The 16,876-nt window shown below is 41.8% G+C and overlaps 2 protein-coding genes across 9 annotated transcripts in view; one reads left to right on the top strand and one right to left on the bottom strand.

Annotated features, from left to right (window-relative positions):
• Positions 1 to 16,876, bottom strand: part of CSTL1 (cystatin like 1) — a 50,175-nt gene that overhangs the window by 18,764 nt on the left and 14,535 nt on the right. For 6 of the 7 annotated variants that reach the window (XM_047854596.1, XM_047854600.1, XM_047854595.1 and 3 more), the window contains 2 exons: positions 14,689 to 14,802; positions 13,842 to 13,959 (listed from right to left, as the gene is read on the bottom strand). In XM_047854596.1, the coding sequence (XP_047710552.1) occupies positions 13,876 to 13,959; positions 14,689 to 14,802 (198 nt within the window). In that variant the 3' untranslated portion in view covers positions 13,842 to 13,875. Of the gene's footprint in view, positions 1 to 6,556; positions 6,935 to 13,070; positions 13,176 to 13,841; positions 13,960 to 14,688; positions 14,803 to 16,876 lie in introns of those variants that run through there. The other variant, XR_007151262.1, reaches the window with a different exon arrangement.
• CST11 (cystatin 11) lies at positions 3,379 to 6,558 on the top strand. Of its 2 annotated transcripts, XM_047854601.1 has the most exons (3): positions 3,379 to 3,606; positions 4,233 to 4,337; positions 5,872 to 6,558. In XM_047854601.1, the coding sequence occupies exons 1-3, from the start codon at positions 3,379 to 3,381 to the stop codon at positions 5,953 to 5,955; spliced, it is 417 nt and encodes a 138-aa protein (XP_047710557.1). In that variant the 3' UTR covers positions 5,956 to 6,558. The 2 variants fall into 2 exon arrangements, with proteins under 2 accessions (XP_047710557.1, XP_047710559.1); XM_047854603.1 differs by lacking the exon at positions 4,233 to 4,337.

Genomic DNA, 16,876 nt, shown 5'->3' with positions numbered 1-16,876 from the left:
ACCTAAAGGATCTAGAACAGTAACAGCAAATAAAGCCTAAAGCTAGCAGAAGAAGGGAAATAATAAAGGCTAGAGCATAAATAAATAATATAGAAACAAACAAACAAACAGAAAAACCAGTAAAATATATCAAGAAAACTAATCAAACTTATCAAAAAGAAAAGACAAAGGGCCTAATAAATAAAATCACAAATGAAAGGGAAAAAATCCCAACCAACACCTCAGAAATACAGTTATAAGAGAATATTATGAAAAAATATATGCCAGAAAACTGGGCAATCTGGAATAAATGGATAAATTCCTAGAAACATGTAAAGTACCAAAACTGAAGCAGAAAGAAATATAAAATTTGATCAGACCCATAACCAGTAAAGAAATTGAATCAAGAATCAAAAATCTCCCAACAAACAAGAATCCAGGGCCAGATGGCTTTCCAGGGAAATTCTACAAAACATATAAAGAAGAGTTAACACCTATTCTTTTGAAGCTGTTCCAAAAAATAGAAATGGAAGGAAAACTTCCAAACTCATTCTATGAGGCAAGCATTACCTTGATTACAAAACCAAATAAAGACCCCACTGAAAAGGAGAACTACTGACTAATTTCCTTGATGATAATGGATGCAAAAATTCTCAACAAGATACAACCAGATTCAACAATACATTAAACCAGATCCAACAATATATTAAATGGATTATTCACCACTATGAAGTAGGATTTATTCCTGGGATGCAGGGTTGGCTCAATAGTCACAAATTAATCAATGTGATACATCGCATTAATAAAAGAAAGGATAAGAATCACATGATTCTCTCAACAGATGCAGAAAAAGCATTTGACAAAATACAACATCCTTTACTGATAAAAAAACTTTCAATAAACTAGGGATAGAAGGATCATACCTCAAGATCATAAGGGCCATATATGAAAGACCCACTGCTAATATAATCCTCAATGGAGAAAAACTGAGAGCTTTCCCTCTAAAGTGAGGAACATGACAAAGATATCCACTCTCACCACTGTTATTCAGCATAGTGTTGGAAGTCTCAGGAATCAGACAACACAAAGAAATGAAAGGCATCCAAATTAGCAATGAGAAAGTCAAACTTTCACTCTTTGCAGATGACATGATACTCTATGTGGAAAACCCAAAAGACTCCATCAAACAACTGCTAGGACTGATATATAAGTTCAGCAATGTCACAAGATATAAAATCAATGTACATAAATTGGTTGCATTTCTATATGCCAATGATGAAGCAGCAGAAAGGGAAATCAAGGACTCTCTCCCATTTATAATTGCACCAAGAACGATAAAATACCTAAAAATAAACCTAACAAAAGAGATGAAAAATATGTACACTGAAAACTATAGAAAGCTTAAGAAAGAAATTGAAAAAGACACAAAAAAAATGGAAAAGCATTCCATGTTTATGGATTGGAAGAACAAATATTGTTAAAATGTCTCTACTACTGAAAGCAATCTATATTTTCAATGTGATACCTATCAAAATAACATCAGAATTCATCACAGAGATAGAACAAACAATTCTACAATTTGTATGGAACCAGAAAAGATCTCAAATAGCCAAAGCAATCATGAAAAAGAAAAAGCTAAAGGCATCACAATTCTGAACTTTAAGCTTTATTGCAATGCTCTAATTATCAAGACAGCATGGGATTGGCACAAAAACAGACACATAGATCAATGGACTAGAATAGAGAACCCAGAAATGGACCAACAAACATATAACCAACTACTCTCTCACAAATCAGGAAAGAATATCCAGTGGAAAAAAAGACAGTCTCTTCAGAAAATGGTATTGGGAAAACTGGACAGCAACATGCAGAAGAATGAACCTGGACCACTTTCTTATACCATACACAAAAGTAAACTCAAAATGGATGAAAGACCTAAATGTAAGACAGGAAGCCATCAAAATCCAGAGGAGAAAACAGGCAGCAACTCTTTGACACTGGCCACAGCAACTTTTTACTTGTCATGTCCCCGGAAACGGGTTTAAGTGCTTGCCAATGTGGAAAACTAAGATAAATTAAAAATTAAATTCCCATTGACATGTCCTTGAAACTGGCAGAGTGACCTCCCTCTAGGAGCTCAGCTGCCTAGATGATGACACTTTGGTAGGGGCAAAAGAGAACCTTAGCTTAACATTATCCCACCTCGAGGATCCTGTAAGTCTACTTCCTTTATCTCAACTCCCCAAGATATATGCCGGCAATCATACTCCAAGTTTATGGCCCCCTGATTTACATCTGAAGGGTCTCATGACTGGGGTTTTACTAAATAGTAATAAATAGCATTTCCCTAGCAACAGTTAGCCCCTCAAGGTCCTGGAAGCCTTTCTTCCAAAATACCTTAGAGACTTACTCTATCCCTGACCCCTTCTCAACCTGAGAAAGTTACTGAGTTACCTATTGAGACCCCAGTGCAGTTCTTTCTGGCCATGGGTCCTGTCCCTGTGCTTTAATAAAATCACCTTTTTGCACCAAAGGCATCTTCAAGAATTCTTTCTTGGCTGTCGGCTCCAGACCACCCTACCATCACCCCCAAAATTTCATCAGAAATACTTAAGTAATTCAAAGGGTTGTTATTTATTTATTTATTTATTTATTTATTGGTAATATCCTGACAAATTGCCCTAGTAACTCAAAGAAGTGAAGGAGAAAGCAGCTGTCTCACCATCCAGATATTGATTTGTTCAGATGTTTCAATGCCTGATGGTACAATAAAACCACAAAAAAAATTCTTTAAAAAAAGAATTATTAACACAGAGAAAGAGACTAAGGTTTGGGTCTGAGGGAGAGCTGGTATCCTGGCCATCCAGAGAAGGGGGAGAGGGTGACAAGAATACAAGGGAAAGTCAAAGGACAGGGAGGATGTGGTGTTCACTTGGCTGGCTGCTCTTGCTCCAGTGCCCTGTGATCTAGCAGCCCCCGTGTCTCCATTGCTTCCTGTCACTCCATACTGCCCACAGCTCTGCTGAGATGGGTTCAGTAGACAGAGGCCCCTGGCCTGACTTCCACCTGCTGTGGCATCAGGGGAGTATGTGTTGCTAAGACAGAAGCTCCCCAAAAGGAAGAGATGCGTGTTTGCATGAGTGTGTGTGTGTGTGTGTGTGTGTGTGTGTGTGTGACACAAACATATGCAAAAAGAAGGAGAAGAAGTGGGAGCAAGCTTGCCAACCATGGCAGGGTGTTCTTGCTCCTCTGCCAGGTCCAGCTGCAGATGGAGATGGAGGAGGAGGGCTGTGGGTGTCCCCTGACCATTTAAATCCAGCCAGCCACAGAGGATCAGTGGGATCCTGCTGGGCCCTGGAGGGTGAAGAGGGGCTCTTCTTGTTCTTCCCCAGCTGAGGGATGATGGCCAGACCCTGGCAGACCCCACAACTCCTGCTGGCCATCCTGGTGGCCCTGGTGGCCCTCACCCACCAAGAAAGAAGGAAAACCTTTATGAGTGTCGAAGAAGTGCCTGTGTCAGAGCCCCATGTGATAGCCACCTTGAAGTTTGTGATCAACGACTTCAACAAGAAGAGTGATGACAAGTACAATTTCCGGATTGTGCGGGTCCTGAAGGTCCAGAAGCAGGTCAGCACAGCCCCCCTCTCCTAGTCATGCTCCTCCAAGGGGACTCTCCAAAGGGGACACCCACACAAGTGAAATTCAGCCTTGGTTAGTTTCACGTGGGCATTTTAAGAAAAACATAAATTCACTGGAATGGATGAAGTCACTTAAATGATACCTAAGACTAGGGATTGACAGATTATACCCCAATAGCCAAGTAAGCCTGCTGCCTGTTTTTGTAAGCAGTTTTATTGGTTCCCAGCCACACCATGCATGCACATATCATCCAGGACTGCTTTCGAGCTGCTGCAGCAGAGTGGAATACTTGGAACTGAGACGCCATGGCCTGCGAAGCTTAAAATCTTAACTATCTAGCCCCTTTCAGACAAAGTTTACAGACTCTTACTCAAACAGTTAGCATCATTTTAGTTGTCTAAAGCGTGTCTTTGCTCAGAGATTGGTTTCTGGAGAATCTCCTTGCATGGCAAATGGAGGCATAGGTGTCAGATAGGAAGGGGAGAGAGAAGCCCACCAACTTGTCCAGGATGAGATCCTTAACCTTAGGCACCTTGCAAAGGAGTTATTGCCACCAGAATCTAAAAATAAAGGACAAGAAGTCCTTTTATCTTCTTTCCACTTGCTCCCCACAGGTTACTGACCACATGGAGTATCATGTGAACATGGAGATGCGGCGGACCACCTGTCAAAAGCTGGAGACTACTAACTGCGTGTTTCAAGAAGGGGAACTTTATAAGGTACTGGGTGAATGCACATTAACTCAGAAAGAAGTCACTGGGATTTTCTGTGCTTTTAGGATGAGGTGGGGTAGAATTATTGGGGATATATTGAAGCTTACTTGAGAAGAAAACATAGGGTTGCTCAAAGAGGAAAAGTGAAGGTAAGAGTGATCAAGATCCTGCCTGGCAGGCACTGCTCCTTTGTTGGAAGAATTATGGGAGGTGGAAGGGGTCCAGATGGGGAAAGCCAGATGGGGGTGGCTGAGCTGAGGGGGGCAATTGGTGGCTGAGAAAAGTAATATTTTAGCAGCCAGTGGGACCTTATTTTTGCACCCAGCTAAATACCTGAACAATAGCCTGATGGGAGCACACAGTTACTGGGCTACAAGCCTCTTCCTTTCATCAAGCAGTGTTTGGGCAAATAGGAGGAGACAAGAAAATGGGTTCAGAAATATTTCAACAGGGGGTAGGTGGTGAGGAAGACAAAGGTGGTTACAAACCTGCATGTGTGTTATCTACTGAGAAGCCACCTCCCCCAACAATGGCTTACTTCCCTAAGCATTTCATTCCCACCAAGTGTGGTCACATATGAAGGATGCTGACCTGACCATCACCACTGCAATGTGCACAGTTGGGATGGTCCCACTTGCACAAGGACCTTAAAAGTCTCAAGTCCTATAAGCCCTGAAAATCACTATGAGGATGATCATATGTCCCACCTTGCCTGAAATAGTTCTGATTTATGCCTAGCTTCTTGTAATCATTTATAGGAGCTCCGAAGGCTTACAATGTGTCCTGATCCGGTTCGTAAATTCTGTGGTCACCCTGGTTATAGTGATCTGGATGTTATCAACACAGAAATATGTCCATCCCTTTATCACCTTCCACATAGAAATTTTTCAAAATCTAGCAAAGCAGACTTTCTTGGTTCTTCCCTGGAGAAGATCATGAAACCTATGAAAAGAATAACTGGATAGAACAGTAGAGTTAGAGGATCTCCTTGATGTGAGTGATTGAACTGGTGGAGTTGGTATTCTGATTTCCATTTTAGGAGAAATATAAGTGTTTAAGCCTCCCATCCCCTTGGCTTTCAAATTAAGAGCAAGAAAACAAAATTATACTAAGAAGTTATGTTTATTGATTTTTCATTATGGGACAAAAAGGAAGTGAAAAAGAAAAATCTTGGGAGAGAATAGGGACACGGTAAGGAGAGAGAGGGTATGATGGGTGAATGGCTGGACAGACAAATGAAGAAAGGTACAAGGAAGGAAATATGGATGGCAATGGGTGGGTAAGTGGATGGATGGATGGATGGATGGATGGATGGATGGTTGGATGGATGGATGGATGGAGCCAGAAGAGGCCAAAAAAGGGAAAGTGTGAAGTAAATAACACAATAACTAAAAATAGAGAAGAAAAAATAATCATTAGTTATTGTGACTATGGCAGGAGGGACCCTTTTCTAGTCTCCAATTTTAGACTTTTAAAATGTCTCTTTTAAAATTTTCACTTTGCATGTTGACCTTTTTTAAATATTGTTTTTGTTTTTTAGCAAATTGAGTGCTTCTACTCAGTGTTTGTTGTTCCCTGGTTTGAAAAGTACAAAATTCTGAACAAAAACTGCACCGATGGCTAGGTGTCCTGAAGCACATATCAGCAATCATACTTTAAAATATCATGCAATAAGCAGTAATTCTCAATATAGAAAATAAATGTTTGTCAAACTATTATCTCAACACTCTTAATGTTTATTAGTCCACTTCCCCCCTAAACTCTTCAGCTCATAATAATGTAATCTGAAGGTATTCTGAGCTAGGATAGTTTTAGGATTCTAATGAAGTGACATAGATAATTCCTGGCCTTATAGCCTATACCTGCATGATTGGAGAACTTCAACCCCATCCTCATATCAAGTAGGAGTCTTCAGACTTTACAGTAAGTAAAAAATGAGGAGGAGGAGGAGGAGGAGGAGGAGGAGGAAGAGGAGAGGGAAGAAGTTCTAAGTTATTTACCTGATCAAACAAGAGATGTTTGTAAGTATGGCCTACAATGCCATCTCTTAGGGGCCCAATGAGGACTACCTCTTTTCTTGCATAATGTGTTGAATAAGTAGAAATAATACACGTATTTTTTTTAAGATGAGCGTCTTTGTTACTGACAAGGATTAAGTTGGGAGATATGCATTATTTTTGCAAGAAAGTGCACTTTCTAATACCAAACTCTAATGTTATACTTACACCCCCAGCATCAGCAAAATTGGACCAGAGCAGGTTTCTTCAGAGAAAACTTCCTCTTCTAGAGTTACCAAGGAAACTGCCTGTGTGGGAAGGAGGAGGAAGGAGACTACCATGCCTACATTATTCTTCCCAGATAGAACAATCAGAATAATTCCTCCAGGAGAGATATGACTAAGGATAGAGAGAAACCAGGAATGCCATGTTAAAGGCATATGGGTGCCATATCAGCAGTGAGGAATAAGCAACTCTCCCCTCCACCCAGCCAACAGTTTGATTCAGGATTTTGAACAATATCACCAATTTCATCTCTTCACTCCACTTCCTTCATGTAGTCTCAAGGGGCTGCCAGCAGCTCACTGGGTCACATCTGTCCTCATCCTGTAGGGGAGAAAAAGATCTCATCCCCAAGAGCTGAGACAAAAGCCATGTGGTTTAATACCACTGGGGAACTCTAGGGACATTATAGGATACATAAACACACACACTCACACCTCTCTTTTTCACACACATGTGCACATGCACGTGCGCGCGCACACACACACAGAGCATCACAGCATGTGTCTACCTGAAGGGAGTGAGAGTTAGGGTATTTATTGAACAGCCCCAGTCAATTATTGGGTGCAGAAAATCTCCTAGGAGGCATTAATTCCCTGGAACCCTGGGCGTGGTGTGGCTTGAGGGCAAAGCAGGCAGCCAGAGATAAAGGGGCATAGATGGGGCAATTGGAGCTTTGGAGCTGGTGTACATAGAAAGACAAGATGTGAGAGGATAAAAGTAGGGTGCCAACAGGATACTCTTTCCACATGTGGATTGTGCACTGGGATGCAAAGTAGACACACCAATTCTCTACCAGTTGGAGATAGCTGGGAGTTTTTAAAGAATAATATGTTTGCCTTTTATGCTCCCTACCAAAGTTCTGGAGTGCTGAGGACCTTGTTTCAGGTGAGGCCCAGGTAAGATTGCCCTCCACCAACTATCCAGAAAAATGCTAACCTACAATTTACTCATCTTTAACTGAGAATAACAGTACCTATTTTGGGGTATAGTTATAAATATTAATGATGATAGTGCATGTAATTGCTTAACACAGTGCCGAACACAAAGCAAATATTTAAACAAATGTTAATGATTAGTAAGAATATTGGCATAGTAATTTAATATTAATCAGTCATTCAACTGTCTTCTGGCATTTTAACTACTTTGTCTGAAGGCAGTGGTTATTAACCTGGGGTATAATGAAGGAAAGGTAGAACATTTGTGCCCATTGATCTTTTGGATTTCTCAGATTTCTCAGCACACAGTGTTTGTTTTAATTTTTATTTTTGAAACAATAAAAAGAAGAAAGTTACAGGATAGCACAGAGAGGTCTCTTGTACCCTTAATCTAGTTTCCTTGAATGGTTTTCCTTGAATATCTTTTGTACTTATAGAAAAATACCATAAGCAGGGTGCCTGGGTGGCTCAGTTGGTTAAGCATCTGACTCTTGATACCAGCTCAGGTTGTGATCTCACACTCATGAGATTGAGCCTGCATCAGGCTCCACGCTGAGCATGGGGTCTGCTTAATATTCTTTCTCTCATTCGCTCTCTCTCTCAATAAATAAATATAAAAAAATTAAAAATATCACAAGCAGGAGATTGACACTGATATAGTTTGCATGTGTGTTATTTTGTCATATGTGTACATTTGTGTGACTATAACCATAATCAAGATATAGAACTATTCCATCACCACAAAGATACTCTTACTAACCCTTTAGGGTCACATCTCCCTTTCCCCACCATCTGAAACTCCTGGCAACCACTAGCTTATTCTCCATCTCCTTAGTTGTGCCAGTTTTAGAATGTTATATAAATGGAATCCATACAGTATGTGAACTTTTGAGATTGGTGACAATGCCCTTGGGATCCATCCAATGTGTTCTATGTTATCATGAAATACTAGTATACTAATGGTATACTCCAAAGCCACAGTTTAACTATTTTAGGATGTGTTTGTTGTTTTCAAGTTTGGAGCTATCACAAGTAAAGCTTCTGTGAACAATCATTTACAGGTTTTTGTGTGGACATAAGTTTTCATTTCTCCAGGTTAAATGCTGAGGAGTGCAATTGCTGCATCATATGGTAAAGTATATTTTAGGGTATTCTTTTTTGTGAAAAAATAAACTGCCAAACTGTTTTCCAAAAGATGTAGCACTATACACTGTCCCTCTATATCCCTGGTAATTTTCTTTACTCTGAAGTCTACTTTATCTGATATTAATATAGCTTCTCTTATTATGTTTGCATAATATAACTTGTTCATCCTTTCACTTTCAACCTTCTCATATCATTTTTTTTTAATTTAGTTTCTTGTAGACAGTGTATAGGTTGGGTCATGTTTTATTTAACCCACTCTACCAATATCTGTCTTTTAATAGGCTTATTTAGACCATTTACATGTAGTTTGCATATACTATTTAGTATAATTACTGATACTTAGGCCTTAAGTATTTACTTTTGTTTTTTCTTCTCTGTTTTGTCTCTATTTTCTTTATTCTTCCCTCCTGTGAGTTACATGAACATTTTTTAAAGGAATTCCATTTTTATGTATCTATACTATTTTCCAGTATATCTCTCTGCATAGCTTTCTTAGTGGTTGATCTAGATATGATATTATGTATATGTAACTTGTCAGTCTACTGGTGTTGATATTTTACCGCTTTAAATGAAGTATAGAAAGTTTACCTCCCTTTTATATCTTTATCATTCCTCATTTACAAATGTCCTAAATATTTCTTCTACATACGTTGGGAACCACATCAGAAAATGACATAATTTTTGTTTTAACCATCAAACATATTTTAGAAAACTCAAGAGAAAGAAAACCTATTGTATTTACCCATAGTTTTACTTTTTATGTTCTTTTCTGATGCTCCAAGAGTCCTTCTCTTATACTGCATTTCCTTTCTATTTAGGTAACTTATTTTAGCTATTATTTTAATGTAGGTCTTCTGGTGCACATTCTTGAGTTTCCCTCCATGTGGGAATGGCTTAATTTCCCCTTTTATTCTTGAGGGATATTTCTGATGGATATAGGATTCTAGATTGACAGTTTTCTCTTTTAGCTCCTGAAAAACATTGCAGCACATCTGGTGTCCATGGTTTATTATGAGAAATCTGTTGTCATTCAAATTGGGCTTTTCCCCTAAAGAGAAGGTGGCTTTTCTCTCCTGTTTTCAAGATTTTTTTTCTCGGTCTTTAAATGCCAGAAGCTTAACTCTGCCGTGTTTTAGTGTGGATTTTGGGGCGATTATCCCATTTAGGATTCACTCACTTTCTTAAATCTACAGGTTTTGATGTTTTGCCAAATTTAGGAAGTTCCTAATCATGATTTCCTCAAATCATTTTTTATCCCCCCCTCTCTTATTTTTCTGGGATTCCAATGTGTTAGATATTTTGTAATATTCATACCAATATCTGAGGCTTTGTTCACTTCTATTTGGTCAACTTTCTCACTGTTCAGATTGGGTAGTTTCCACTATTCTCGCTTCCAGTTCACTTATTTTTCCTCTATTCCTTCCATTCCACTGGTGAGCCCACCCATTTAATTTTGTATTTCAGTTATTTTAGTTTTCAATTCTAATGTTTCCAATTGTTTTTTCTTTACATCTTCTGTCTCTGTGAAGAGATCGTCTATATCTTTGCTGGGACTTCCCATTTGTTCATTTGTTTGAAGCATATTGATAATTGGTTATTGAAGCACTTTGAAGACTGCTTTAAAATCCTTATCAGATGATTTTAAGATCTGTGTCATTTCTATGTTGCCATCTGTTCATTGCCTTTTCTCATTTAAGTTGACATTTCCCTCATTCTTAGTAGGACAAGTGATTTTCTATTAAAACCTGGCTGTTTTCATACTGTACCTCTGGATCTCACTTATATCTCTCTTAGCAAACCTTGACAGTGCTCTGAAGGAAAAAGAGACAACACCTCACCACTTCCAGGTGGAGACTGAAGGTCAGGTTGAAACAGGTGTGGGGAACCCTCATCACAGCTGGATGTGTAGGAGTTCAGCCTGCATGCACCCTGACCTCTGCTGGGGTGACTCTGACTCCCACTGGAAAGGGCAAGGGTGTCTCATCACTACTCCCCACATGTCTCTTCTCACACTAGCTCAGTGGGGAGAAACAGAAGTCTAGGCTCTCCACGTGGCCTCCAGTATCACCACAGGATGTGTGGGGCTTGTTGATACTCAATGGGGTGAAATTCCTGGCACCTTACTTGGCTTTCTCTGACTCCATTTCAACATGAGTATTGGGATCCTCATTAAAGTCTCAAGAGGGTGAAAACCTATGTTCCCTACTCAGCCTTTGCTGGGAATGAGAAGATTAGGGGAGCCTCATTTTTTTTACTGTGGTGTTTGTCTGGAGTAAAGCACTTATGACTAAATGCTCTCTTTCCTGATGGGCTGCCCCACATTGGCCCTTTGGCTACAGAGAGAAAGCTTTTGCTGAGGCATTTTTATCTTCACATGTTGTCATTTCCAGGTTTTCAGCTTCTTCATCTCTAAGTCTGAGATATGAAGCAAAAAGGAAATCCAGTGTATTATCCTCCTCTAGCTGCTGTAACAAATTTCCACAAACTTGGTGACTTCAAACTGTAGAAACTTTTCTTACATAGTTCTGGAGCCACAAAGTTTGAAGTCAAAGGTGTTGGCAGGGCTGTGCTTCCTCCAGAGGCTCTAGGAGAGAATCTGTTCCTTGCTTCTTCCAGCCTCTGGTGGCTGCTGGCTTTCCTGGGCTGCGCCCACATCACTACCCTCTGCCTCTGTCTTCACACACTTTCTCCTCCATGTGTCTCTGCTAAATCTTCCTCTGCTTCTCTATTATAAGGAAACCTCTTTTGGGTCTCTTAGACATCAGGACCTAGACTCCGACTCCTATTACAAAGGCGTAACTTGTGCCTGTCCTTCGTAGCTGCCATTTATAAAAAAGCAAGGCAGATGGGTGGAGCAGGGAGAGTTCACTTTAAAAAGTTCACTTTAAAAATTAGCCATAAAGCTTGGTAATATATTATCAAAAGAATAAAGTGTCATTTGAAATTACATAAAATAAAGATACAAATTAACTAAAAAAGCCATATAACTAAAATGTATTTTAAAAAGTAAGAACTTAGAACTTGAACAAGGTTTAAATCAATAATTAAGTAACATTAGAGAGGTAAATTAAGTAAAAAAAAATCACAAATGTTTTTAAAACTCTTGAGTAAATTAGCTAATGTTTGGATGCACACTTCTGCTATTGTCCACCAATTCCACTCTTAGGTGTGTACCCAACAGAAACACATGCATATGTCCACCATTAGACAGGAGCATGCTTGTTCATTCTTAATAGCTATTATTCTTAGAAGTTAGAAACTACCATAAAGTTCATTATCAGTATAATTGATAAATACAGTTAGGTATATTCACACAATAGTATTCTACCCAATTTTATTATTTTTAAAAAAATTTTTTTTTTCAACGTTTATTTATTTTTGGGACAGAGAGAGACAGAGCATGAACGGGGGAGGAGCAGAGAGAGAGAGGGAGACACAGAATCGGAAACAGGCTCCAGGCTCTGAGCCATCAGCCCAGAGCCTGACGCGGGGCTCGAACTCCCGGACCACGAGATCGTGACCTGGCTGAAGTCGGACGCTTAACCGACTGCACCACCCAGGCGCCCCTCTACCCAATTTTAAAGTGAACTACAATTACACACAACGTGAATGAATTCAGAAATATGTTGAGTGAAAAAAAAATCCAAAACAAAAGAATATATACTGTATGATTCCATTTGTAAAAATTCAACAAACGAGCCAAATTCAGCTAGGATGGCAGGATCTGGAGAGAGGCTATTCACATGTAAGATGGAGGTGAGAGTTGCCATTTCATAGGATTGTCATGATAACCAAATGAGAAAGTGAGGAGAGGAGGCCCATGCCAGGCACCCACTCAGCCCTTAATGACATTAGATTTGCAGAGCTGGATGCTCTGGGCTTCTCTCTTGCATGAGAATTTCCCCACCTTTAACACTGCACCTCCACTCTCCCTTCTCCCTGAAGCCTCTCAGGTGAATTTGAAGTTCTAGTTTGTATGTTAACTCTTCCCCTTTGGAAATATTCTCTCAAGTTGCCATTATGAGTGTGCTGATGGGCATGGTCCCTGAGGAAGCTCTCAGCCCACATCTGCTCCCCATTTCTGATCCAGTGTAGAGCTACTCTGCTCAACTGAGTCACATGAGGGAGGACCCCATAAGTCTCATTCCACCGGCATTGAGCACATGGGAGGCTCAGGAACTCTCTGTGAAGGAAAGAGTTCACACAGCCAGTCAAGACTGCTGTCCTTGGAAAGGCCCACTTGTAAAGTTGGCCTTGGTTGGAGTGTCAGAACCTGGATGGTAAACAGTTCCCTACACTGATACAAAACTTTCCCCAAGTAATGAGAGGACCTCATGTGTCTACACTGTTTGTACAATGTGATTTATGCCACACACCTGCTTTTCTTCTGGAAGTCTGAAGTTTGGACACATGCTAGGCAGAGGCTCCCTGTGTGTGCACTCCAGGGAAAATCTGTGGCACTCAGTCTCTGCTGAGCTTCCCTGGGAAACACATTTTACACATGTTATCACAACTCACTGCTGGAGAATTAAGTGCATTCATGTGATTTCATCAGGAGAGGACTCTGGAAACCTGCATCTAGTTCCCCAAAACTTCTCCCCATCAGCCTTTTCTCTCTGCTGGTTTTGTCTTGTATCCTTTCACTGTAATAAGCCATAGCTATGACTACAACTGTATGCTGTGTCCTGGGGGTCCTCCTACTGAGTTACTGGACTAGTGAACTTGGGGACCTCAGCCACACTCACAAAGATGTGCAAGTCACCGAGAGTGTGGGGAAGAAACAGAGATCCTGCAAGCTCAGGCCAGAGGTCAGGATGTGCCAGAATCACAACTCTCAGAGATATGTGCCAAAGTAGAAAAACTATGTGTTTCTTCCAAAGAGCTAACAGCCTTCTGTTCAAATTGTACCAGCCCCCTAAAGGCCACTGAACATGTGCATGAGTGAGTGTGAGTGTGTAAGCATATGAGTGTGTGCATGAGTGTGGGTGTGTGAGACTGCATATGTGTAAGTGTGCCTGTGTCTGCATGCATTGTGAGTACACATGCATGTATGTGACTGTGTGCAAGTGTGAGTGGGTGTGTGGAGACCCTGCTGAGAGGGAATGAGGTCTTTCAGAAGTCTAATAGAAAGTGCACAGGTGGCCATCTAAGTTTTCATCAAAGATCTTTGCACCGATACATTCAAGCCTCCAGACAGGAGTTGTTCCAGAGTTGGTAGTAGTTCATCCAGGGAACAGTGTACACCAAAAAATCACAAATGAAACTCTGTGGAAGGAGAAAGAAAACCACTTTTTGAAGGTAAACAAAAAGCTTTTGCCCTCGCCCCAAGCCCTTGTCTGGGGAGTCTGGACCAGTCACTGTTATCTGCACACTGACCACATGGGTGGGGGTATCTGCTCACAGTCATGTTGTGGGGCGGAGTGGGGCCAGCCTGAACAGGGATGTCACCATGGGTGCTCCTTGCCCAGTTACTTGGGACCTGGAACAGGTGTGCCTGGCGCTTGCAGCCCAGTAGGACATGGGGATGAGGTCTGTGCAGGACATCAGTCCTCCTGCACCTGCATTCAGGCACAGAGGGTTCCTCATGTCTGCCAGCATGCAGGTGGTATCACCAGGAGGAACTGGGAAAAGGCAGAAAAGATGGGCAGAGGTTGGAAGATGAGACGGAAACTAGACAATCTTCAGGGACCTGGAGAGTGTGAGCCAAGACAGAGTAAATCGCCAGGGAAAGTAAACCACTTCCACTTGAGGACCAGGATGGGACTAGGAGAGGAGACAGAAGGCCTGTGGCCAAAGCTGTACGAGCTGCAGGTGGGGAGACTGCACATTCTTCCTCCCACCTCTGAGCACCTCCAGTGGCATCAGGAGACCCTCAGGCTATCCCTCACCCTGCCCATATCCACATAGCTGGAAAAGCTGTCAATGTCCAATTCTGGTCTACTTTTAAGATTTTTACTTTTCCCCCTTTGATCAGAAGGCCCTGCCACCACACACCTTTTTCAGCTTTTTTTTGTTTTGAATGGGGCATGAATGGTTTCTTGTGCCATTCCTCTCACATTTGGTCCGGCTAATCTTCACAGTGACCATATACTCCACTCCAGTCGTCAGCTACCAAGAAATAGTGCCACTATTAGTATTGACTCCAAGCATCCAGTTGCTGGACCTCTCCAAGTAAGGCTAGGATGAGATAAAGCCCCAGGAACCACAGCCCCTCTTCCCAGAGGTCATCCACCAAAAGCATGGCTCCCTCTTCAAGTCAGCATGGCCTCTGCCAATCCCCAGCATGTGCAGAGCCCTGCCCCTTGCTCTGGACCAGCTTCACTGCTACAGCCACAGATGGCTTCTCACCTATCTCCCTTGCATCCCCAGGATGAGGGAGGCAAGACACGGAGCTTGGCTTCCAGCAGTCCCAGAATACCCACCACATCTGTGCACGTGATCCTCAGAATACCTACAGGTGCATCTTGTCTCAGCTTCATCCATGTTCTTCCTCCCTACTCTCCTTCCCAACCAACCTGAATGGAAGTTTAGCAACAGAGCTGCAAAACACAGGCTTAGGAACTGAACTGATTTGGGGCCTTCATTCCCCACCTACTAACACTTTGCCTTTGAGCAAATGCCCAGCAGCCTTCAATTCTTCAACTACAGAATCCAGATAATTGTGACTGCTCAAGGAGTTGTTGCCTAGGCTAAAGAGAAGCATGCTTCTCGCTGAATGCACAAAGAAAATTTTAAAATAACTTATTATGAATTATTAAATATTTTAGCAAAGTGTGGGGAACATTACTCTGAAGCAGCAATGGAGTTGGGGAAAGCAACAGAAGATAACAGAATTGTGCTACAGTTCTGGCTTTAACCCCTGCCAACTCTATCTCCTTGGCCAAGCCCTGCCACCTCCCTCAGTTTTCTCATCTAGAGAATGGGGAGAAGAGTGAATGTGTAAACCATGGAGAACACACACAAGGGTTATTCCCAGCTGTTGGGATCTGTCTTCTTGTGCTCATGTTCAAGTGTCAGGCTGTGAGGACACAGGCAGGGAGTCTGGGAAAAGTGGAGTCAAGTGTCAGGCAGGGAGGCTGGGAAAGCCCTTTGTGGCAGGGAGGACCCACAACCTGAAATGAAACTCTAATCAATGCTTTGGTGAGTCATGTTCTCTGTTGGAAATAGCTGGATCCCTCAAGTCAATGTACAGGATAGAGATCTCTGCCTGGGGGAGGGGAGAAACTCCTGGAAGTTCCCTGCTTCCTTGTCCCAGTGTTGGGTCAAACCAAAGGAGAAGCCTTGGCACTCTCCCAGGTGGGTGGAAGTGGAAGGAGAGTGTGCCCACACTGCCCCTGGAGGAAACTGTCCTCAGAAAAGCGCAGGGTGGCTGTAGGGGAAGGAGGCCCGAGGGTAGTGTTGGCATCCTGGTTCCACCATCTGCTACTGGAAGAACTTCCAGATGCAGGGCTCCAAGCTCTTCATCAAAGGACAGTTCCATCCAGGCATTGGCATCCTTCAGGGCTTTCACATGGACCTTCATCATGCTCTGTATGTATGAAAAATCTAAAACACTGGCCATGAATTTTACTAACATTGCAGTGTGCAGGGTGCCTGGGTGGCTCAGTCGGTTAAGTGTCAGCTCAAGTCATGATCTCATGGTTTGTGAGTTTGATCCCCAAGTCAGGCTCTGTGCTGACAGCTCAGAGCCTGAAGCCTGCTTCGGATTCTGTGTCTCCCTCTCTCTCTGCCCATCTCCTGCTCATGCTCAGTCTCTCTCTGTTTCTCAAAAAAAAAAAATGTTAAAAAAAATTTAACATTTCAGTGTGCAAAATGTTTTCTTATTTATTATTAGACTGCACTGCTAGATAATAAGAAGAATGATCAAGTAAGACAATTATTTTCATGAGTGCTGCTTCACTCATTCTGCCCACTTGCAGGTGAAGAAACTGAGGCCTGGAGAGTATGGGTGGCATTTGACCAAGATCCCACAATTAGGAGGACCTAGAGCCTGGGTGCAGGCAGCCCACCAGGCCCACCTCCTATACCCCTCTGTAAGGTATTAGGACAGAGGTAATCATGTGGTAAAAGGACCCTTAACCCAGGTCACTGCCACCAAGGGGCACACACATGCTGTTCTTTCATCCATCTGAATGACATCAGAAGTTTGCTCATAAACTATTCTTTTAGAGTTAACTGTTAA

Source organism: Prionailurus viverrinus, chromosome A3 (assembly GCF_022837055.1).
Source record: "Prionailurus viverrinus isolate Anna chromosome A3, UM_Priviv_1.0, whole genome shotgun sequence".
Taxonomy (NCBI): domain Eukaryota; kingdom Metazoa; phylum Chordata; class Mammalia; order Carnivora; family Felidae; genus Prionailurus; species Prionailurus viverrinus.
Note: the sequence above shows the minus strand (reverse complement) of the source record. Positions and strands in the feature narration are given on the sequence as shown.

What these genes read in the sequence shown, in the direction of transcription:
- CST11 (XM_047854601.1), top strand. Translation starts at nt 3,379, where the DNA reads ATGATGGCCAGACCCTGGCAGACCCCACAACTCCTGCTGGCCATCCTG. An exon ending in TCCTGAAGGTCCAGAAGCAG is followed by an intron (nt 3,607 to 4,232) that starts GTCAGCACAGCC and finishes TGCTCCCCACAG; the next exon opens with GTTACTGACCACATGGAGTA. An exon ending in AAGAAGGGGAACTTTATAAG is followed by an intron (nt 4,338 to 5,871) that starts GTACTGGGTGAA and finishes TTTGTTTTTTAG; the next exon opens with CAAATTGAGTGCTTCTACTC.